The sequence below is a fragment of the Corvus moneduloides genome, chromosome 9 (assembly GCF_009650955.1).
Source record: "Corvus moneduloides isolate bCorMon1 chromosome 9, bCorMon1.pri, whole genome shotgun sequence".
Classification (NCBI taxonomy): Eukaryota; Metazoa; Chordata; class Aves; order Passeriformes; family Corvidae; genus Corvus; species Corvus moneduloides.
Genome location: NC_045484.1, coordinates 16,791,598 through 16,814,819, shown reverse-complemented (window position 1 = coordinate 16,814,819; position 23,222 = coordinate 16,791,598). Strand labels below are relative to the sequence as shown.

Genomic DNA, 23,222 nt, shown 5'->3' with positions numbered 1-23,222 from the left:
ACAGCCTGGTCTCTTTATAGTCGTTCCACGGCCCTGCGTGTTGAGGTCCAGATCTTTCCATCACAATTTCTGCTGTCATCTTCCCGACGCGGCGCGAAGCCTCCCGCCCGCCCGCCCACCTGCGCGGGGACAGCGACTGCGGCTCCCCCCGCCCGCTGCTGCTTCCCACGGCACCGACCGCGCTCCGTGTGGGCCATGGAGCAGCCCCAGCCCGGCCCGTCCGTGCCGCGGCCGCTCCGCCAGCCCCCGCCTCGCCGCTCCTTCGGCCGGGGATGCCGCGGGCGCGCCGGAGGTCGCGGCTCCTGGGTACCGCTACCGGCGCCTCCGGGGCAGCGGGCGGAGCGCGGCCATCCCGCCCACAGCCGCCGCCGGGCCCGCGGGGGCTGCCGGGCACAGCCCGACCGGCGCCCCCCGGCACCCTCCGCCTGCGTCAGACCGGAGACGTGGCCCCGCGGCGGCGGGGGCGGAGCGGCGGCGGGCGGAGCGCGGCTGCGGGCGGCCTCCCTGCCCCGCCCGACCCGGCCCGGCCCTGCCCGCCGCTCTGAGCCCCGCACCGCGCCGCGGGATGTTCGCGCTGCCGCCCGGCCGCTGCCCGTGACCCCGAGCCGCACGCCCGGACGCGCACCAGGTAAGCACTGTCGGGCCCGGCTGCCTCTCCCGGGGCGCTCCGCTGCCTGCGCCGGGGACGGGGCATCTCCGCGGGGAGGGGGCCCCGGGGTCCGCGCGGGGACGGAGCCGGCCCTCAGGGCCCGGCCCTGCGCCCCCTCGGGGAGAAGAGACCGGGCCCGGCCCGGCCCGGCCCGCGGCTGCCGGGGCCCCGCTTTGCCCGCCAGCGGCATCGGCGGTGCCGCCTCCGACCCCGGCCAGTGCCGTAGAAGCCAAACTTTATCTGGGGTCGCCGCCGTCCCCTCTCCCGCGGAGGGCGCCGGAAAGCGGCCGCGGCAGCCCCCCCATGCTCCATCCATCCCACCGCATCCCTTACCGGGCGGGGCAGCCCCGGGGCTGCCCGGCACGGCGGTGGCCCGGAGCCGAGCTGGGCTTCCCGGGAGCGGGGCCGCGGAGGGGGCAGTGGTGGGAAACAGTCGTCGTGGAGACGGGCGGCTTGGGAAAGCCCGTGGCCGTATTTTCCCCGAAAACAAGCCCCAGACCAGCCCGCATTACGGGGAGGATGTAAGCAGGACTGGGAGGCGGCGGTCCAGCCGCACTCCCACCGCGCCCGCCGGTCCCTCCGCCGTCCCTGCGCAGGGGCTGCGCAGCGTCTCCAAGCTTCGGAGGGTCCTGGCAGGTTTCTGCCGCCGGTTCGGGAGGGTAGCGCAGCCCCGGCGGCACTGCGAGGCTCCGGCATCCATAGCTCGGTTTTTGAAGAGATTAAAAAAAAAAAAAGAAAAGAAACAAATCCTGATTTTAAATCCGTTTAAAACCAGCTCTGCCTTGCCGCAGAGTGATGAGCAGTTTTGTCCTTTATTCACCAAGTGAGTTTCTCCAGTTCACTAGAAAGAGTTGACCAAGAAAAATGAGAGGCTTACGAAAAACCGCTGAATGTATCCTATCAGAATTTCATGAGGGTGAAAGTGTTGAAAAGTAAGGAATTTAATTCCTCAGATAAGTATGTTAGTTATGGTTTGGCTTTTTAATTTTTTTTTTTTTTTTTGGAATTAGTACTTCCTGTGACGAGAGCCTTAGTATTATTAGCACCACTGTTTGAAGACAACCATGTACATGTTTACTTCCACAAAGCACTCCGGGTTTGAATGATGCTGTAAAAGATTGGACAGGCAGAAAAGTGCTTTGCAAGATAGTGGAGAAAAACATGACAACATTGGAAATAAATAATAATTTTAAAAATCTCCCTTCCCAATTCAACCAAGTATGTATGTTGCCTTCTTCCTCCTCCTCCCCCCCCCACCCCCCCTTCCTGCCCTCGGGTATATTAGCTTTTAGTTTTCTTTTTGGTATGATGAAAGCAGTCAGGAGGGTAGCACTCCCCTGGGCTCACTCTTCTCCTGGAAAAACCTGTTTGCTCCCGTGGTGCAAATCAGCATGGAGAGCTGGGATGAGCAGAGTTCTGAGATGATCCCTAATTTTAACCTGGCCTTGGATTCCTGCTGTCTCACAAGTGCCCGTGTCCCTGGGCTGCCAGCAAGGCACAGCAGCTTGGTGCTGAGCACCTGTGGTTTCTGAATCATTTCCTTTTCCAGTTACTTTCTGAGTTTGCTAAATTTGTGGCAGCAATGCTGCTGTTTTCTTCCAGTCTGAATACTGACAGGCCATGCTAGAGGTTTTACCATAATATAACTTTCTGTGTGTTTTATTTGTTATTATTTACTCTTGTAAGCAGTTTTAGAAATAAGCTTTCTGATGGAAAGGCTAAAAATCTAGTTGCTTTGTATGCCCAGTATTGGAAAAGGCTAGCGCTGGTTTTCAGTGAAAAATGAAACCAGAGACTGCTAAATTCTCCTTACAAGTGCTCACTCAGTGCTTCGTGCTATCTTGCAATCAGTTCCTGTACCAGTTCAAGTTGATTTCCTGAGGCAGCCTCATCCCACCTCGGTATCTGGCTTTTGAGGCCCACAATAAGGAGCTCTGACCAGGAGGGAGGCAGCATCCGGGCTGGGCAGGCCAGAGCATTAAACAATACTCTGGTGGCCTCAGCTCCAGAGGGACAACACAGTGAAACCCAAAATAATGAACTGGGTCAGAGTGCTGGGAGGAGCAGTTCCCCTGATTGTCCAGTGACCTCAGTTGCAACTAGTTGAAGTGGGCCCTATTCACCACCAGAAAGGCACTTCCCAACCCAAGGCTTTTTGAGTGCTGCAGAAAGTAAAAAAAAAAAAAAAAAAATTGAATTACCATCCAAACAATTCACAATAACAGGAGCTAGAGTTTAATTTTACAGTTTTTTCCTCTTTAAGAAAACTTAGTGGAAAGATTCTGTCCTCATTGTCAGAGTTGTGAAGGGCAGGGGAGGGACTATATAGTGAAGAAAACACTGAAAATGAAACAATTGACCTCAGGAAAAAAAGGAAAAGAAACCTTCTAAATACTTTAAAACCTTACTTAATAAAGCAAAGAAGCCATTCTCCTTCCAAAATGATTTGTCAGAAGAATGTTAACAAGGGTTGGATTTCACATGGTCAACATAATGGAAACTTTACTGTCTTCTTCATCCTTGAGCTGTTTACCCAGGGATTTTGTGTGACAACACTGTTGCAAATTCAAGCTATAGTGCAGCGAGTTGGGTTTGTGTTTCTAGGATCTCTTTCAGGCTAGGAAGATACTGGGTTTGATTCAGCCCTCTTGGCCAGGTGTGAGTATGTCATTTGTTCCATTGCTTTCATTCATAACACAGGGCAGGCACTCCTGCCTTCCCATACCCAGGCAGGCAGAGGGTGTTAGAGCTGTCTTTCAACCTGACAGACCCTAGATGAGCTTTCACTGTATTCATTTTACATTTTAGTGCCTGGCACATGCAGCTAATCGGACACAGCATAAACTTTACAACTGTATCATCCAGAGAGTCACAGGTTTGGACCAAGATGGGGGTTTATTTGGAATTTTTCCAGTACAGTTTCTGTGCACTGTCTCCTTTTCCCTTGAAGGACTGATTTACAACCTAGTGTTTAATCTGGTCAGATTTTTAAAAGGTAGGATAATACCATGCATGTGCTTTGCACATTTCCCACTTGTTTAGGAGAATCCTATGCGTGTTTTTTCTCGGTTTTAAAGTAAGACAAAGGCCTCCCCTGAAGCGCAGGATGGCACCATTCTCCACAGAAAGTTGCTAATGCCGCTGTTATGTCGAGCATATAAAATTCCACTGAATTTGCACCAGAACATGTAAAAACATTTGGTCCTGTACCATAGTATTAAAAATCCATTTCTCTCTCTGTCAAAGTAAACTTCAGCTTTTCCATTGACTTCCAGGTGAGCAGAATCCAACCTTTTATACCAACTTCTAATCCTGGGTTAACCTACCAGCTGCTGAAGATGGAGATGCTAGCTCACATCTCCCTTCAGTGGCAATAGTACATAGTGATTTTTTATTGATGGGAATCTTAAATTCAGCAAGCCAGCAATAAGACTGCCAACATGCTGAGAACATTTCCAATTTTATTTACTTATCACTGAAAGGAAGGTGGGAGTTTGGACTAATTGCTTGCTCTGGAGCATATAGTGAACCAGAGCACGGGTCAAGCCCTGCCCTGAGCGTGCAGCACTGTAAGATCTGATACCCATGTGATTTACAGCAGAGTGCAACAGCTCAGAAGTGCAGGTTGCTGTCAGGGGGTTTGGTGCTCTGAAGAAGGACCATTATAGATCTCATTTTCCAGTTGATGTGAATGTCTGATGAGCTGCCTTAGGGGTAGGTAGTTTTCACCAGTGTTCACAGACTGTATTCTCGGAAAAGCCCCTGGTTTAGTGTAATGTGACTAGAAAGAGTATTTGCTCTCTGCAGTCATTTAACCATGATGATATAATTTCAAAGAGCTGCACACCTGCTATAGTGTTGTCAGAATCCCCTCCCAGCAACAGCTTTGATCTCACAGTTGAGGCTTGATGGAAACAGCCTTTTTTTTCTGTTTTGTGCAGCAACAGACTTTTTGGTGGAATGAGGTGAGAGCTAATCCCTCTTTGGTGGTCTATGGATGGACACTGTCCTGAAAAGGTTCAATAGAGAAGGTAGTTCTGGCTTTCCAGTTCATGATCTTTAAAAGTCATCTTATGTGAATACCAATTCTGATTCTGTAGTTATTAGTGTATATTTTTGAGTGTGTGTAGATCACATGCAATTTACGTGCTTGAATTTACCTATGTTAGTCTTTCTTATTCTTTCAGGAGTATGTGAGACCATGAGTTTATTTTTACTGTCAGGGATTTTTGTAACAAAGGATGGTTTGGGGTAAGAAAATCCACCAGCTGCTTCAAGCTGAGAATACCTGTATGTTTATCCAGGTGTTTTGGGATCCATGTTTTAGGAGACTATCATGAAATTTTAGAAAGCTCTTTTGTGTTACATGCAAGTGGGAGCAAAAAAGAGTCTTTATATGAAAAAGTCTCACAAATCATGAAAACAGGCATTTCTTTAATGTTTTTGGCTCAGTCACTGCATAAAATGTTTTTAACTAACTTGTCAGATGGTTGAACTGCTTAAGACTCAGAATGGACCTTTTGTGCTTCCTGTCCCAATTAGGAATTAGTTTTTAATTATATCAGCTGAACATTTTTTAATATGAGCATGTATTAGCTTGTATTAGCCTCAGGCACCTATTTCTTTGATAATGAATGGCACTGATTCGTGTAATATTGTCTGTTCTGTGACATTCTACAGCATTGTTTCTCTCTTCATTATCTGAGTATGTTAAATAGTGTTTGTGGAAAACCTGGTATAATTTTGATTAAAACTTGATGTGATTTTATTTTTTCAATCATTTAGATACATTTCAGGAATTCTAAAATATCACTTACTGCGTAGTTTCTTGCTCTGTTCTTTGGTTTGCTGTTAAAGGCTTTCACTCACATTAAAACCATTTTGCAGCTCTGGAAAGAGGGCAGGCATCTTGAGTGATAGCCCTGATAAACAAAGAATGTTACTCCCAGAGCTGAAAAATGGTAAGTATGGCCTTTGAAGTAGTCTTTGACATGGAAATACGTAGAGTGTACTTTCCTTTAGATTTGGAGAAATAGCTCAGCAAAGCCAAGTCTCCACGCAGGCCCATGTGCTTGGTACGAAAAGAAATATTGATTTCACTGAGACTTTATCTGGCAGAATCTTGCCCTGAACAATTTTTTGTCTTTAGTCCAACCAAGTTGAAGTCAAAGAGCGGCTGACAATAGGAAGTCGTTTTGGTGTGTAATACATGAAAAAGTCCTATGACTCAGTTGGAACAAACAACAAGGTTATTGTCTGGGATTCATTGCCAAAGCAGCACTTACTGTGTATGTAGGTGGAATTTGCAACATATATTTTGAAATGCAGTTTATGAAAGTTGCTTCTTCTTTATGTCTCCTCTTTATGACCCTTATTGTCTCCTCCAAGTTTTTGGTTCAGGTCTTTGAGCTTCTACTGCCACAGCAGAGGGTACCAAGAACAGAGCAGGGGTATTTGCTGCTACCTCTGCACCATGCTTCTTCCTGGATATTAGGCAGAGGGGCAGCTGAAACCTAATGTACACTGGATGCTTGCAGTGTGGACCTCAGGAACTTGGAGGGAAAAGAGTGGACTAGGTATTCAGCATGTTTCTGGAAGTTACACCCTTTCCAGTTTTCTGCAGCACTAAATCCGCCGTTGGCGTCTTGCCCATGATTGTGGTCCTGCGGAGCTGGGGCTCTGGGGAAGCTCGGTTGTGGCAGTTGACATAATAGAACACAGCTTTCCAGTTGTTGGTTGGGACCTTGCTGGAGTTGAGGTGGCACAATCTAACTGTCCCCAGTCAGTGCACCTGGAAATGAAACCCCTTCCCTACTCTGAACAGCTGTCTCACAGGGGACAGCCTGGTGGTGGCCAACCTGCTTTCATCATCATTGGCACATGTGCAGCCCTTGTGAAAACTGCATGAGTTTCACACGTTTTGTAGAACCACCAAACTGGGTACTGGAATAATGTCTTCTGTGAGCTAATTGTATTTGGTCTGTTCTTCAGACTGTCAACTAATACGAACTGTGACATTTAATTTTGGTAATGTCTACTATGAAATAAAATTCACTTCAGTCACTTTTCAGGGAAGTTTTGACATGCTGTCAGTTTAGATTCAGGCATTGCAGAAAACTGGAGAAAACCAATGTTACGATTTTTGTAGTACTATTCATTCATATTTCCCACCAAAGGTACTAAAGAAAGTAGATACCTTTCTGTTTTGCAGCTGGAGAAGCGTTGGCATGGTGGGTTGATGTGGCGTGCCCAGGCTGTCCATGGCCGTGTCCCACTGGGGACTCCTGACTCACACTCTGTTGTTCCTCCAGGTCACATTTCCTCACCAGCTTCAGCCACAAGGACATGAATTTGTTTGAAAATACAGTAAACACATGGACTGTTAAAAATAACTGTTTGGATGCAATGGTTTGTTTTTAATGTCTTTCCAGTTCCTTTACATGGGATTTATGTTTAAGAAACAGCATCATTTGTTTGTACTTCTTACTTCAGAGTGATGGTATTTCTTCCTATGAAAATCTCTGTTGCAATCAACGGAACAAAAAGGGAGCCATCATGTTTCAAACACAGGCAACACAAGCCAGTGTTCAAAGTAGTTTTTCCAGCCAAAAAATTTATGCCTTTTTAAAAATTATTTTTTAAATTGAATTTTATATTACAGGAAACACCAATGGCACCTAGCAACCTCCTGAAATGCTACAAAAGAAGAAGTCAGTAGCAGAGGTTTTATTGTATGTTACATGGGAACTGACCAAGCACCTACACTTACCAAAATGCTGGACATCTTGGTCAGTGCAAACATGTAGCAAAATAATTCCCAAAACTGAATGTCAGGGTAGTTCAGACATTATTTCGCTGCATGTACAATGTGTGTGAGAATACACAGATAAGAATGGAGCATAAACCTCTTGGGAATTAGGAGTTACTAATTCCAGCCCTTATCATCATATTTCCCCCCTTAGTCTAATCTCAGTTTCCCAGGCTTGTTGTCTTGTCCCCACATCTACTTTTAGTCCTCTCCTGGTTAGGTGATGAAGTGAAGCAGGTCCATTATCTGTCATTTGTGGTGCCAGCACAGGCAGTGCCAGGAGCTGTGAGGGGTTTCTGGGCACATGCTGAAAATGTTCGTCTGCTAAGATCAAAGGACACAAACCCACAGTTTCCAAAGGTTTATAAATTAGGCAGCTGTTCACACTGCAGTAAAATCTGTGTTCCCAATACAGAGGTCAAATTTTGGGGCATGGATGATCTGAAAAGTTATAAATGAAAAGACCACAATATTTGTAGGGTTCACATCCAATTTGTTTTCCTAAGCTTGTTTCTAGAATGGTTTGAACAATTGTTGGCTAGATCTTCATTCAAATTTTGTTTTAAATTACACTGATCTTTTCTTATGGTAGTTTTGGGGACCCAGTCCCATCTAAAAATACAAATTTGACAAAGTTATAATCAACAGAATATATGACTGATGATAGCACCAAGCCATTTTCATGCCAGGCTGTGTCTATCAGCTCTGGCTAGAGGAGACTGTCGCCCTAAGCCCTCGGGCTCTGCACAGACCAGAGACTTTGTTTAAATAGCCTCTTTGAGAATACATCACCATCAACCTGACTGCAAAACTCCCTTACTCATGCTTATTTAACTGTCTCAGTGTTCAGTTCCAAAGCAGGTAAAAACAGGAATGTAAAATTCTGCTTTTCAGTGGAGCCTCAGGTCCTGTGCTGAAAAGCACTCCAGCTTAATTTCACCTCCTGGCCCATTGGCTGAGGCCAAACAGCACAAAGCACGTGAAAAGTGATTTTATGGTATTTGTGCAGAGTAACAAGTGTTTACAGTGAAGGACTCTGGAGTTTGGGGTGTGCAATGCCTTGTCCTGTGTAAAAACCCCCTGGTGTGCAGCCCCTGCACACGTGGCCCACAGCCCTTGGGCTCTGCTGAGTCCCTGCTGCCAGGTCCCAAGTTTGTTTTGTGTTAAATACGAGCTGTGCTCTGTTGCTTTAATGAAGATGAATATGCAATAAATCATATATGGCAACCAACCCAGAGACCTTGCAACGCTATTCCCAAAAGGCATTTCATAATTTATCCTAACATGCAGTATGTTTAAAACAGCCAGGAGAGCAGGATTGGCCTAGCATTTTCTCCTTTCAGTAGATCCCTGATACGAAAGACCAAGCAGCTGGCAGCTCTCCTGACAGCACAGCACAGGCAGCCCGGAGGCCAGCTTGTCATGGTGGGGAGCAGTGGCAGGAGCTGCTGGGACTCTGCCTCAGTGAGGAACACATGCTGTCCGACCTGCCCGGGTGAGAGAAAGGCAGAGCCTCCCAGTTATTCCCTTCTTTTTGCTCACTGTGCTGCTTTTACTTGCCGTGTCTCTACAGGCTGTGCCTTGAAAGCTGAGGTGGGGCAGTGGGAGCGGCGGGTGCTGTTCACTGGTGGCAGAGCCCTCCCCAGCAGCATGACCCTTTAATTCTCCTGAGGGCTGCTGCCAATCCACACAGTTACACTCCATAAAATGAATGAAGTGACTCTATGAGAATCCGCTTAAAAATAGCAACCAGTCACCTAGCAAGAGCTGGAGCCTGGGGCCTGGAAGGTGCAACAAGCCAAAAGCAGCTTTGTTCAGGGTTGTACCAGAGGGGCAGTTCTCTGAGCAATAATGTCTTTGCTTTGTGAAGTGTCTCAAGACGCAAGAGGAATACAGCTTATTGAGGGGGCGTGTCACCCTCCATGTCCCCAAGTGTTTACCCATCTGGCACCGTGTGTCCTGTCTCCGACTGGGGTCCCTTGTGTGCTGCTGCAAGGCAGGGCACGGCTCCTCGGTGGACACGAAGCTGCGGTGAGCACCTCACAGTGCCTACCTGTGAAGCATTACGCCAAGGCCAGGGCTTGTCCCCAGGGCTTTGTGCTGTGCCAGTGAGCAGTGCCAGCAGGGCACGCTGGTCCCTTGGCTGCTGTGGCTGGTGGCGGTCGGGCTGGTGGCACCCAGGCCCACAAACTGGAGCTCCCCGTGGGCAGGAAGTTCAGGAATTGATTTCCTTTGTATTCTGCTGCGGACATCACGGGGATTGTCTGGTGCCTCGGTTTTCTCTTTAGCTGCACTGGCAAGAGCCATTGTTACTTCCAAACTGTCCTCACTGCTTTCCTTTATTCCCTCTGATGTAAACCAACTGCTGAGAGGCTGCTTTGCTCCACGGTGCGGCGTTTCACAATCAGCCTTTGATTCAATCTCTCGATTTATCAAGTCTTAATTTGTTTCCAATACTTTTGTCCCCCCTGACTTGGATCTATTTATTCTCCTTTGCTCTTTTAGGTCACATTAATTTGTTGCGTCTCACTCCTAATCTCCCATGCATTAGCTGATTCCTGTAGTTGGGTTTTCTGATGGAGTAGGTATCACATTTGTACTTGGATTCAAGTATTTCATCTTATTAGGACATATTCATTTTCACTCACCAAGTTTTCTACATTTCTTAGAAATTCTAAAATAAGAATCCCTACTAATTTCTCTCCCCTCCGATGTTTTTGAGGTTTTTTTTTTTGTTTGTTTTGGGATTTTTTGTTACTGCTTTTTTTCCTGTTTGGGTTTTTTATTATTATTCTTTTTATTTAATTTGGCAAACCCACAGCTTTGTTCTGCAGCACTGCTTAACAGACAGTACAACTGGTTTTTAATCCAAGTTCCTTTTTTATTTCCTTCTGGTAGCTGAATACCAGATGATTTATCTCATGTACCGTTTTCTTTTCTCTAGGGTCTGAGGATTATTAAAAATGTAAGAGAAAAAAAAAGAACAAGTTCTGGTTTTAATTGAAAAGAGTATCCAATATTTCGAACTCTAGTATTTACTAAAGTAGGTTAGAATAGTATTTTACAGTAAGTCAGATGCCCCAATTCAGCTATAATGTATTGTGCAATTAAATAACATTTTGAATGTGAGTGAACTGAAATTAGTAATGCAGTCTTAGTTTTCACCAGATGAAATGTTGAACTCCTTGTCTTTTATCTCCTTGTTACAAGGAGAGATAAGAAACTACAGTAAGTGGTGTGCTGTCCCAGAGATGTTGTCCTACAGTAAATGGTGTGCTGTGACTTGGACTGCAGTGTGACTTTTTAGCATCCCTTGATTTGTTCAAATTAATGATTGACTGAATCATTTTATTGTGTGCAGACCTGGTTTGTGTGTGATTATTTGAGTCTGCCAGTCGTGCAGCTTTGGGTGCAGCAGTGGGGAAGAGCTGGACTCTGGACATGGCCAGGAGGGATTTTTCAGGATTGCTCTGAGCCAGGTGGACCTGCTGTGTCTTCTCTGAGGTCTGAGTTGCTGCTAATAGATGTCCTCTCCATCCCTGGAGAAGCCAGAATGGAAAAAATGCTAGAGGGAAGTGGGAGACAAATGAAAAGTGACTTGGTGTCATTTTGCTCTGTGTGCAGATGTCAGCAGTGCTGGTAAGCCTAGGCTGCTCTGCACTTCTTTCCAGCATTTTCCTTGATTCTTAGTACAGGAAGGGGAGAGGCAATAGGGTTCCTCCAGTGAGTGTTGGAAAATGGTTTTCCTACTTCTTCACATTCAATTGCCGTGCAAAGTTTCTTGTGAATGTCTTTTTGCCCTAAAGCTAAAAAATATCATCTGCTGGTAGACATTGTTGGGTTTTTTTACTGTTACTTTCTGTGCGGTACTATTGCTGTCGTTCAGTAACGTTTGTTTTCTTTTTACAACAATGTAGGAAAACGTTAGATGGGTTTTGATGTCTTGTGTTGGACTGTGAACCTTCCACCTCCAGAGATGGGTTTTCTAGGATGGCTCAGAGAGGCTTTCTGTGTGCAGCTCTCCCTCGGCTTGGCCCATTAATTGGGTAACAGTATGTGCACTCTACTAATGAGGAGTCACGCTATGCAAACAACAGCCTCCGAAGGGAACAAGGGATCAGGGCAGCATGTGTTTGTGGTACTAGAACCTATCTGCCTTCATCTAAATTCCCCATGTATCACTTAGGAGAAATAAAGCAAAAATAGAATACAACAAAGACCCCTAAAAATACATAGTGAAACCTGTAAAAAACAACAGCCAAATGATTTTTTGGTCTGAAAGCTGTCCCTGCACAGTAATTTGCAAGATAATTTCCAGTCACATCTGCTGTCAGGCACTGCCCTGATTCAGTGCTGACGCCTTTCATAACACTGTGGCTCAGATCCACGGTTACTTGGGTGTCTAACCAGTCACTCCTGGGTCTCCACACGTTTCCGTGCATGTGAGCACTTGTGCTTTGTCAAGAATCTCCACTGCAGGAAACATAATTCTGTCTTCACCTGACACTCAAATTGTTTATACTTTTGAAAAAACCCTTACAAATGGGATCTCTAGAGGCTGTGCCATCAGAATATGAAAAAGCACTCCTAAGCCATTATTACGGGGCTGGGAAGTAAATGTCATGGTTTTAAAGCAATCTGTTGATAGGTATTCTTGGGTGTACTGATGGCATTCCAGTCAGCCAGCTGGCCTCAAGACCTGAGCCAACAGTAGTATATGTGTTACAAAACTTTGAGCAGGACTGTTGCATGGCAACTGTTTAGCTAACATTTGTATTAGTGGAATTCTTTGAGAATTTTCGATGTTTTTCAATGCTTGATGGAAAAAAAAAAGCTTACCAGCAGCTACTCAGTCACCTGCATTTTATATGGAAATGGAAAAGAGAAGGGTAATTCCTTACCAATGGCAGTGGAAATGCATATGGGAATGGAAGAGAGATTGAGCATGATGTTCTTCAGCTCAGGTGCCACTGGGAGCTGCCAGCAGAGATTTAGCTGCAGGATTGCTGGGCATGTACTTAAGATCCACTTTTCCCACCAGTATTTATAAAAGAAGAGTGAAAGGCAACAAAGGTTTGTCCCAGCAGCTACCCCAGCTTTTCTCTCCTGTAGAGGTGCATCTCCCCTGATATGTATGCTAATACTTGCAAGACAAGCACACAAAAAGCAGAGCTGTGGTTCCTGGCTGCCTGCCATTTGATAGCAAATGCTGCATTCCTCCACCAGCGCTGCAGCAATTCAGGCCTGTTGGCAAGGGTGCTGCCAAGTCTCTGACCTGGCTGTGTGAAGTCAGGCTTGCATTGCCGTCATTTTCACTGATGGTCTGTTAATCTGGAGGTGCTGTGGGGGGACAGCCTGCCTTCCTCTTGAGGATTGCCGGTTGTGCAAGAGGTGTGTGCAGTTTTATCTGGGATCGTAGCCTGCATCCTGAGGACAGACTTTAGAAGGACAGGAGGCTGAGAGAGTGTCTCCTGTCTGGCCAAGTAGTGCTTAAAGCAACTTGGAAGGGTTGCAAAAGGAGAGGGGGCTAAGGAACAAGAGTTTTTATGCTACTCAGCTGCAAAGCCCCAGCCTAGCTACTAGCACAAGTTCATTTACAGACTTCATCTTATGCCTTTGGGGACTACAGTACCTTCTGAGGATCAGCTGGGCAGGCAGAGACACAGCAGTCCCTGAGAAGGTTTCAAAGTGAGCATTCTTCCATACAAGTATGGACAGTTAGTGGGAGTCAGTTATTAATCTTTAGGATGGCTGTACACCTGCAATGAATTGCAGCCATTAGGGCTTGAATCATTCCCTTCCTGTTCCCTGGCTCTGAATGAACTGAATCCCTTAAGTTCCTGGGCAGCCTCTCAGCAAGTGTGTGCTTATCACTAAGCCTGCACACAGATGGATGTCACCAAAACCATGTTAATGGGTCCCAGTGTGCAGCTGAATCAGGATTATAGACTTCCAGTAAAACTGTGATATTAAGTGATTGTGGTGAGCATTTATGATGTTAGTTAATGGACAAATTTTGTTAAGTGCCCTTAGGAGTATTTTTGTTACATTCCCATGTGAATTTATCTTTCCACTGTAACTTATTAGGGAGTTTCAGTACTGGTTGGTCTCAGAGATTCAGTTACACATCATGCTGTAGGCTTTAAAATCAGTTGCTTTGCCCGTACATGCTCATGTGTTAGCTGATTTTTCAGAGGACGTGATGATGTAAGCCTAGACATCTGAGGTGAAGATAAAGCCCTTGATCTGCCTGTAGTTTTGGTTACCTAAAGCACTTTAGGAACTTGCACTCAAAACATAGTAGATTTAAAATTGCAGTGAGTATGCACAAAAATATTCCAAAGCGTTCCTGAAACCACCATGAGTAAAATTGAAGTGAATGAAACATGGTAACTAAAAGGGTGTGTGAAGTTTGAATGCAGGACAAGCATTTCAGGCAGACCTTTGAGATCAAGGCTAAAGTGTATGAAGCTGAACATCTCTGTGTATAGAATGGGCTGATTTTCAGGAGTGCAGAAGGCCTCACTGACCCATCAGAGATGGCTGGAGTCAACAGAGAGAGGGATTTGCCTGCCTGCATGGATGGGATCCCAGGCTCTCTCTTCCTCACAAGAGCTGCATAAGTGACAGCATGAGCATCCCTCTTCTGAGGTGGGGTGTCAGTAGCTGGGAACTTTTATGCCACATCCTGGGAGTTCCATTCACAGAGAAGGTTTTTTCACTTGCTCACACAGCGTGAGCGGTCTGAGCTGCAGGAGACTGAGCTGGCCTTGCTCTTTTGCAGGACGATGATTCCTGTGACCGAGTTCCGGCAGTTCTCAGAGCAGCAGCCGGCGTTCCGGGTGCTGAAGCCCTGGTGGGATGTGTTCACGGACTATCTCTCGGTGGCCATGCTGATGATCGGAGTGTTTGGGTGCACGTTACAGGTAAATCAAAGGGACAGAGGTGTGGCGGGTGCTCTCGGGGCTGCTGAAAGAAACACCACAAATGAGGAAGGGCCTTGGAAAGACGGTGTCCCAATTTGATTTATCTCTTGGGCTCACCATGAACAAAGCAAAAATGTGCTGGTCCCAGGATTAAAGCTGTTTAAGTAGCAACATCAAATAACACAGACCAGACTTTTAGCAGCTGTGAATCAGCAGAGTTGCACTAGAGTCAATGGAGCTGTGCCAGCTAAGATAAGAGCTGTTGGTTTGGCCGGTGTCTGGATCGCTGTTTTCACCTCACTTTGGTGTAACAGAACAGATTGTCAGCTTCAGTTCTTATTTGTTACCATTTTGCTGTTTGAAAGTTTAAAAAATGTAATTTTGTAATTCCTGTTTTTCTTTATTTTGCAAATGTTAATATTTCTGTCATTATGCTTTAAAGGGATTTGAAATTATTGTGCTGATTTTATTAACACCACCCACAGCTAATATTATATCTCTTCCATTCCAAAACATCTCTGAGGATGCTTACACATAAACAATTGACATTACTGTCAGTCACTGTTAGTTACATTTTGCTAAAGAGCCGAAAGCAGAAAAGAAATGAAAAATACTGTTTGGGATGACTCCACAAAAATATAGTACTGGCTCAAACATGAATCTCACGTTTCTTGGCATGACTTTGAAATGGACTTAAAGGGACACATTGACAGAGCTCTTATTTCAGAGGAATTTGCTTACTTACATGGCCTAGGATTTAGATGTACTGTCTCTCAAATTTCACATGAAATCAACTGTAGTTTTGCCTGTATTCTCCATTCTCAAGTATTTTCAGTTGATACAACATTCATGTTTAAAAATCTCTTTATATAGAGCTGAATTTTGCATTAGTAGATAAGTATTTGCTTAACCACACAAAGTAAATCATCTGTTATATCTGTTAGCTGTTTTAAGTTTGCCCACTTGATTGGAGGAAGCACAGTGGAAAATGATGTGTGGAAAGACTGAAATAATAGACAAATTTTTTTTTTCCAACTTACTGTGAGATACATAAATCCAGGATATAAGTAAGGGTGTATATCACAGTAGCATTTACAGACATAGATTAACTACAGAAGTTTTTGATGTGCCAACAGTTATGGCACTGATGTTGTTCAAAACACATGTGGTCTTATCTCAGCCTCTCCCTACACCAGGGTGGATCATCAAGGATCATCTGATTTTGGTAGCTCTTGTTGCATACCTTATATTTATTGCTTGCAATAGCCATGATATCAAAGAGTATATCTACACTACACCCACGTTCTTAGTTTGGGCTAATCCCAGTTAGTCATTCAGGGCAAGTAAGAGAGTTCCTTGGTTTATCATGCAGATTAGCATTTTAAATTCTGACTTATAGGGAGCCTTGCATTGAACTCAGAACTGTTATCCCAAATTAAACCAAAGGTGATTGGTCTCTAAGGCACTCTGAACTCCATCTGTCAACATGGATGACCACCCCAAATTAAGAAAATTGCTTTTTTTTTTTAATTGTAGACAGCCTCAGGAACAGAGCTACGTTTTTTCCCTGAGGTATATATTCCATCCTACAGAAGCTCCCCATAGAGAGGGACTTTTGACAAGGGCGTGTAATGATAGAACAAGGGGAAAGGGCTTTTAGCTGAAAGAGGGTAGGTTTAGATTAGATATAGGAAGAAATTCTTCACTGTGAGGATGATGAGGCACTGAAACAGGTTGAAGTTGTGGATGCCCCATCCCTGGGAGTGTCTGAGGCCAGGCTGGATGAGGCTCTGAGCAACCTGGTCTAGTGGAAGGTGTCCCTGCCCATGGCAGGATGTTTGAAGTTGATGATCTTTAAGGTCCCTTCCAACCCAGATCATTCTATGATTTTATAACGACTCTATGTACATGTGTGAGAAACTAAATAAAATTTGTCTATGCACACACAAATGCCTTTAAAGGACTGTCCTTATCTGTCTTTATGAAGACTGAAGATTATTAATGTCCCAGGCCAGATATGCTCACATTAGCCCTTTGTCAGCCATTTTTGGTGTGATAAGACATCACAGTGTGAGAGTACAGCCACATGAATGCAGTTGTGCTGCTTTCAAGCCTAAGCTATCTCTGAACATTTTGTAGCCAGGGTCCATACACCTGGCAGTAACAGTCTGTCTCTGGGGAGAGCAGTGCAGAAGATCCCTGGTCTTTTCTGGAAGCATTCCCTACATTTCTCCTTTTTCTGGATTGTCTCAGTGCCCTCTTATTCAAATTATGGAAGGCTAACCATAGATAGAAAGGGGGGGCCTAGTTCTTGGCATATAGAACAAGTGTCTTGTTGAGAATAATACTAGCACAGCCTGTGGGGCCAAGTAGCAGGCTGTGGGGAGGAATGCCTGGCAGCTGGAGGAACTCCAAGGACAGGTACCCATTGATGCTGCTACCATTGTTTGTACATCAGTTCAAAAGATACCTTTTTGTGTGTTCCAGGTCATGCAAGACAAGATAATATGCCTTCCAAAGCGCGTCCAGCCTTGCCAGAACCAATCTAATAGTTCAAATGCGTTTAACACAATCCCTGATACCACTCCCCTTCCACCACCGAAGCCATCCACCCCTCCAGCTACAGTTGAAATGAAAGGACTCAAGACTGATTTGGACCTTCAGCAATACAGCTTTATAAATCAGGTGTGCTATGAACGGGCCCTGCACTGGTATGCCAAGTACTTCCCTTACCTTGTCCTTATACACACACTGGTCTTCATGCTGTGTAGTAACTTTTGGTTCAAATTCCCTGGATCAAGCTCCAAAATTGAACACTTCATTTCAATACTTGGCAAATGTTTTGATTCTCCCTGGACAACAAGAGCTTTATCTGAAGTATCAGGGGAAGACTCTGAAGAGAAGGATAACAGGAAGAACAACATCAGCAAGTCTAATACTAGTCAGCCAAGCACTGAAGGCACTTTGGTCAAGACGCAGTCTTTAAAATCAATCCCTGAGAAGTTAGTTGTGGATAAGGGAACACCTGGGGCATTAGATAAAAAAGAAGGTGAACAGGCCAAAGCACTGTTTGAAAAGGTGAAGAAATTTCGACTGCATGTTGAGGAGGGTGATATACTCTATGTCATGTATGTTCGCCAGACTGTGCTTAAGGTAATTAAATTCCTTATTATTATTGCTTACAACACAGCACTTGTCTCAGAAGTTAATTTTACAGTAGTCTGTAACGTTGATATTGAAGACATGACAGGATACAAGAATTTTTGCTGTAATCACACAATGGCACATCTGTTCTCTAAGCTTTCTTACTGCTACCTGTGCTTTGTAAGCATCTATGGCCTGACTTGCCTTTATACACTGTACTGGTTGTTCTACCGTTCACTGAAAGAATATTCTTTTGAGTATGTTCGGCAAGAGACAGGAATTGATGATATCCCAGATGTCAAGAATGACTTTGCTTTTATGCTTCATATGATTGATCAGTATGATCCTCTCTACTCCAAGCGCTTTGCTGTTTTTCTGTCTGAAGTCAGTGAAAATAAGCTGAAACAGCTGAACCTAAACAATGAGTGGACTGCAGATAAACTGCGACAGAGGCTACAGACAAACTCCCACAGCCATTTGGAGCTACAGCTTTTCATGCTTTCTGGACTACCAGATACAGTATTTGAAATTACTGAGCTGCAGTCTTTAAAACTTGAAATAATTAATAATGTAATGATACCAGCAACCATTGCACAGTTGGATAATCTCCAGGAGCTCTCATTGCACCAGTGCTCTGTGAAGATCCACGGTGCCGCCTTGGCTTTTCTGAAGGAGAATCTCAAGATCTTGAGCGTCAAGTTTGATGACATCAGAGAACTTCCACACTGGATGTATGGCCTCAGAAATTTGGAAGAGCTTTATTTAATTGGCTCCCTAAGTCACGATATTTCTAAAAACATTACACTGGAGTCTTTTAGGGAGCTTAAAAGCCTGAAAGTTCTTCACATAAAAAGTAATTTGTCCAAAATCCCACAATCTGCAGTCGATGTTTCAAGTCACCTGCAAAAACTGTGTATCCATAATGATGGCACTAAGTTAGTGATGCTCAACAACCTGAAGAAGATGGTCAACCTGACACAGCTGGAATTGGTTCATTGTGATTTAGAGCGCATACCTCATGCAGTCTTCAGCCTTCTCAGTCTTCAGGAATTGGATCTAAAGGAAAATAACCTCAAATCCATTGAAGAAATAGTAAGTTTTCAACATCTGCGAAAATTGACAATTCTAAAGCTGTGGTACAACAGTATAACCTACATCCCAGAGCATATAAAGAAACTCACCAGTCTAGAGCGGCTTTCCTTCAGCCATAACAAAATAGAGGTTCTTCCGTCCCACCTATTCCTATGCAACAAAATCAGATACTTGGATTTGTCTTACAATGACATTCGCTTTATCCCGCCTGAAATCGGAGTTCTGCAGAGTTTACAATACTTTTCCATTACTTGCAACAAAGTCGAGAGCGTGCCAGATGAACTATACTTTTGCAAAAAACTTAAGACTCTGAAAATTGGGAAAAATAACTTGTCAGTCCTTTCACCTAAAATTGGTAATTTGACATTGCTCTCCTACTTGGATATTAAAGGCAATCATTTTGAAATCCTTCCACCTGAGCTCGGTGAGTGTAGAGCTCTGAAGAGGACTGGTTTTACTGTAGAGGACAACTTGTTTGAAACTTTGCCTTCTGATGTCAGGGAGCAAATGAAAGCTGAATAACTTCTTGCTCAGTTTTACAGAAATAACACTTCTACCAAAAACACTCTAGAGAATGCATACTCTGAATATGCATTTAATTTGTCATTATTTTTTTCTTTTTCAAATCCTTTCTGTACAAACAAATTTGGAGTAAGGACTACATATATTTTTAAATAAAATTTTCTCATATTTTTTCACTGTTTTAAGATATTTTTAAGTTTGTTTTGCCCTGAGAACAAGGGCATCTCTAACTTAATTTTTACTGGTAAAAGTAAATGATTTTGTCTGCTGGTTTTTCTTTCAATTTCCTAATCCCACCAGGGAAACTGTGTTTAAGATGTATGCTTTGGGTTGCATAGTTTGTAACAGATGATTATATTGTCTTCCTGGTTATTGTTAATCCCTTAGGACATGGTTTTCAACAGGTGGTGCTGCAGTTGTTGAATGCCTTGTTTCCTCTTTTCTTCAGTGGCAGTAGAAGGTGTTCAACATCTAACAAGAACAAATATAGGCTGACAATCCCTTTTTACTTTCAACAGGGTTTTCTCAGATGGTCAAAGCAAGTAGAAAAGGTTCTTCATATGTTTTAACAGGTGAGAGGGGGCATGCAGAACTCCTTCAGGGCCTTTTGGCAATTCAGTCTGGCTGCCCATTCACACACTGCACTGAGCAGGAGGCACTCACTGCAATTTCCTCTCGGGTCCAGGAAGAGTAAAGTCACAGTTCACAGTGGAATCGGGACCAAAGTGACTCACATTGAAGGTTTTCCAAGCAGTGCAACGGGATGTGACTGCCCATTTCCTACTAACTTGAGTGGAAGGGGAGCAATGAACTCACCCTATTGGAAATGTCAACTCAGCAAGATGAAATGCTGTCTTGAAAAACCCCATCCTCCCCTAAACACCCTGTGCTGCAAGAGAGAAAGTGCCCTCTGCCCCCTCAGCCCACTTCCCCACCAAATTGTTTGGCACCTTCTAGGAATGGGATCCAGAAACAGCGCAATTGTGCTTAGTTTGTAAAGCTTCTGGCAAGGAAATAGCCTCTGATGTGCTCCTTAATTGATCTTGGGTAGCATAAAACCAAGCTTAGCACAGGAATATTTGCAGATTTGCAAAAATGAGATTAAATGAATACATTAATTTCTCACAAGTCTCAGCCTACCCAGCCTACCCAAGGACAGTGATGAAGGCTATGTTTTCATCTCCCAGAGAGTAATTAAATTGGAAATCATGCAGTTGGAAGTCTGCTCTTTAAAATAATGTAATCTCCAATGATTGTGCATCAGGTAGGGATCTTGACTCTCTGAAGCCATGTTCAGCACATTTATTTAATCCAGCCATTTGATTTCTTTTAGTCAGGTTTGAAAGGGATGTGCTGCTCACAAGCTAATTTAAGATAATCAAAGTAGTAAAATATTTTGCTGACACATATTTGAGTCAGATGCAGGCACTGGATAAATGTTTCACAAGAATATCTAGGAATAAGTATTTCTGTAGGAGGCAATGCTGTTCATAAATTGCAGAGGTTGAGTTGCTGATTGTTTAAATTTATGTAAAATATTTGACAGTTGTCAGATTGGTTGCTCTTAAATGTTTTCTAACTGCCATTGTGTGTCTTGAGCTACAGTTAATCTGAGTTCTTGAGCTTGATGCAAAAGCATACAGCTGGTTTAAGAGTATGACTTATAAAGGTGGGGAGACAAACTACAATGAGAACTTCCTCATTAATCTGGGGTGTGCTATTCAGTCTGGTGTGTGGGCTTGCCACAGTACCAGTTCAGACTTCTTTTTTGTGTTTGGCTGTGTTCTGGAGAAGATCCATGTGATTAATGGGTCAGGCACGAAGGAATCAAATCAATTTTTGAAGAGGTTTGATTCAGTTCTATTGAAGACCTATAACTGATGTCGCTGTTGCAAAAGCTACCCTTACTCATGTGTGGAATGCACTTACTGGAACAGCTTGGCAGTATATATATTCTAAATGTATTTCACTTTGATGTTACGTGAGGAAGAGAAACATTTCATTGCTCATATTAACCTAATTATATAAACCAAAGTGCTGTTGTCCCTGATGAATGTAAACTGTTTGAAATGTCCAAGTAATTGGTGGAGCTGTATAGTTCTCTTATTTAGATTTTAAATATGGGATTACAGTTAAAGTTTTTTAAAAGGTCTTTATATTCCTAGATGTAGCATTTTAAATCCCTAATTTATTTTGTGTCTAATGTTGTTTCATGTGTAGTTTGTGGTCTGGTTTCTGAATGGAAGTTGTGCACACCTCATAACTGAAGGTTGGAGGCTTGTTCTATGCCATATTTGTAAATACATCACTTAGGGGATGTGGAGGTTTTGTTTGTTACTGATTATATTTATACCAGTGCAACCCCTCATGTGGACACAGTTACATGAGTATAAAGTGCCTTGTGCTGGCATATCTTTATTCACTTTGCTAGGAATAAACTATACCGGTCTAAGCACTTTCACACTAATAACTGTATCTTCTCCAAGGGTTTGGTTAGCTGAGACAGCTTCATCAGTCTGACAGCTCACTGTCACCAAAAAGGGGCAGCTCCTTCTTCCTCCCATGCTCCCTATTCCTGCCACCATGTTCCAGCTGCTTCTCATGTACCTTTACAGGTCTGGTGCTGGTCTGATCCCTCCACAGGACAAATCAACTTTTTAAGCCAGCAGAAAACTATGCCAGTCTAAAAAAGGTACTAATTTTCTGCTGGATCAGCTCTCTAAAGGATTGGATGGATGCTAGGATGGGAGTAACAAGGGGACAGGACTCTGCAGTGAGGGTCTGTACAAGGAGAAGGTGGGTCAAGTCCCTTTGGAGGTGCTAGGTCAGTTCCTCGTCTTGCCGAGCCACGTGCTTGGAGAACTGTGCTGTTTTGTGTAGAGCAGGGTTAGGCAGCTTGGCTTTTGTGAGCAGACAACCCTCAGGCTCACAGTGGATGATAAAATATCACATTACTGTTAATTTCTTAATGAAACAAACTCAGGTAGCTGCACTGTTGACTTTTCTAAACTTCTTACTATCTAGTCTGGGGTGTATTTTCCAAACCCATATTACAATAACTTAGAAATGAGTCAGCTGAGGGAAGATTGTTTCCTAATTCTCTATGACATCCAGGAAAATATGTAAAAGTGCCATATTTGCTCAGTGAATCATGTACTGCTCATATGTATATTCACATGCAATTCATACTAGACTTTTCTGTGACCAATAGTATTTGACTTAGAATGGATGGACATTTTGTGGACAATACTTTAGCGTGGTTTGTATATATACAAAGAGTTTGTATAACTACTTATATTAATCAGGTGCCTAAAAAGTATGACAGCTCCAGAATTTAAGCAAGGCATTTTTTCATTATTGCTCAAAAATAGTAAAAATCTTACTTGGTAATGGAATTAGAGATGACAAAGATTGTATCAAAAGTAAGAAGACAACCTTCCTAGTACATTGACCCTGACAAGCAAATCTACTTGTGATCAGAATCTGGAGATGTGCATCTTCCCCTTGGTCAAAATTAGAATGGATGTTTGTGCTGACCTCGTGCATCCAGCCAGCCCAACAACTTTTGCAAATTCTGATTGAAGAGCTCCAAGTCTTATAACCCTTTTCTGGCACTTCAGTAATTCATGTGCTTAAGTGGTGACAAGTCCTGTAGGAATGCCAAGAAAAAACTCTGAAATTTGACCAAATGGACAAACTTAATTCTGTAGCAAGAATCTTAATATGATAATAGACCTGCATAGTGTTACATTGCAATATAGTACACCCAGAAAAAACCAGAAATAAAACGCTCTTTTGTAATAATGACCATTATCAGACTGCAATGTGATTATTTGTTTGGGAAACACTTTGTTTCTGGGTTACCTAAAAATCAAATAGAACCATCTTTTGGGTTTGGTCCCTTGGGAGGGTAATCAAGAAAATATGCTTAAAAAAACATCGTTACACTTGACAGGCTTTACAGCTGCATGGTCTCGCTTCCTGTGCACCTCCTTCCATTCCCTGACTCCAACAGCCAGCAAAATGGCCAGGAAAAAAGCCATTCCTGCTGGAGCAGCTCCCCCGCTCTGGTTCCTGTGCT

General features: G+C 43.8%; 1 protein-coding gene across 1 annotated transcript; it reads left to right on the top strand.

Moving 5' to 3' along the window:
- The first annotated feature begins 523 nt into the window (after window positions 1-523).
- On the top strand, window positions 524-22,951 carry LRRC8C (leucine rich repeat containing 8 VRAC subunit C). Its single transcript, XM_032117939.1, has 3 exons — window positions 524-628; window positions 14,242-14,383; window positions 16,871-22,951. Exons 2-3 carry the CDS (start codon window positions 14,246-14,248, stop codon window positions 19,139-19,141), a joined length of 2,409 nt encoding a protein of 802 aa, XP_031973830.1. The 5' UTR covers window positions 524-628; window positions 14,242-14,245; the 3' UTR covers window positions 19,142-22,951.
- Window positions 22,952-23,222: the final 271 nt, after the last annotated feature.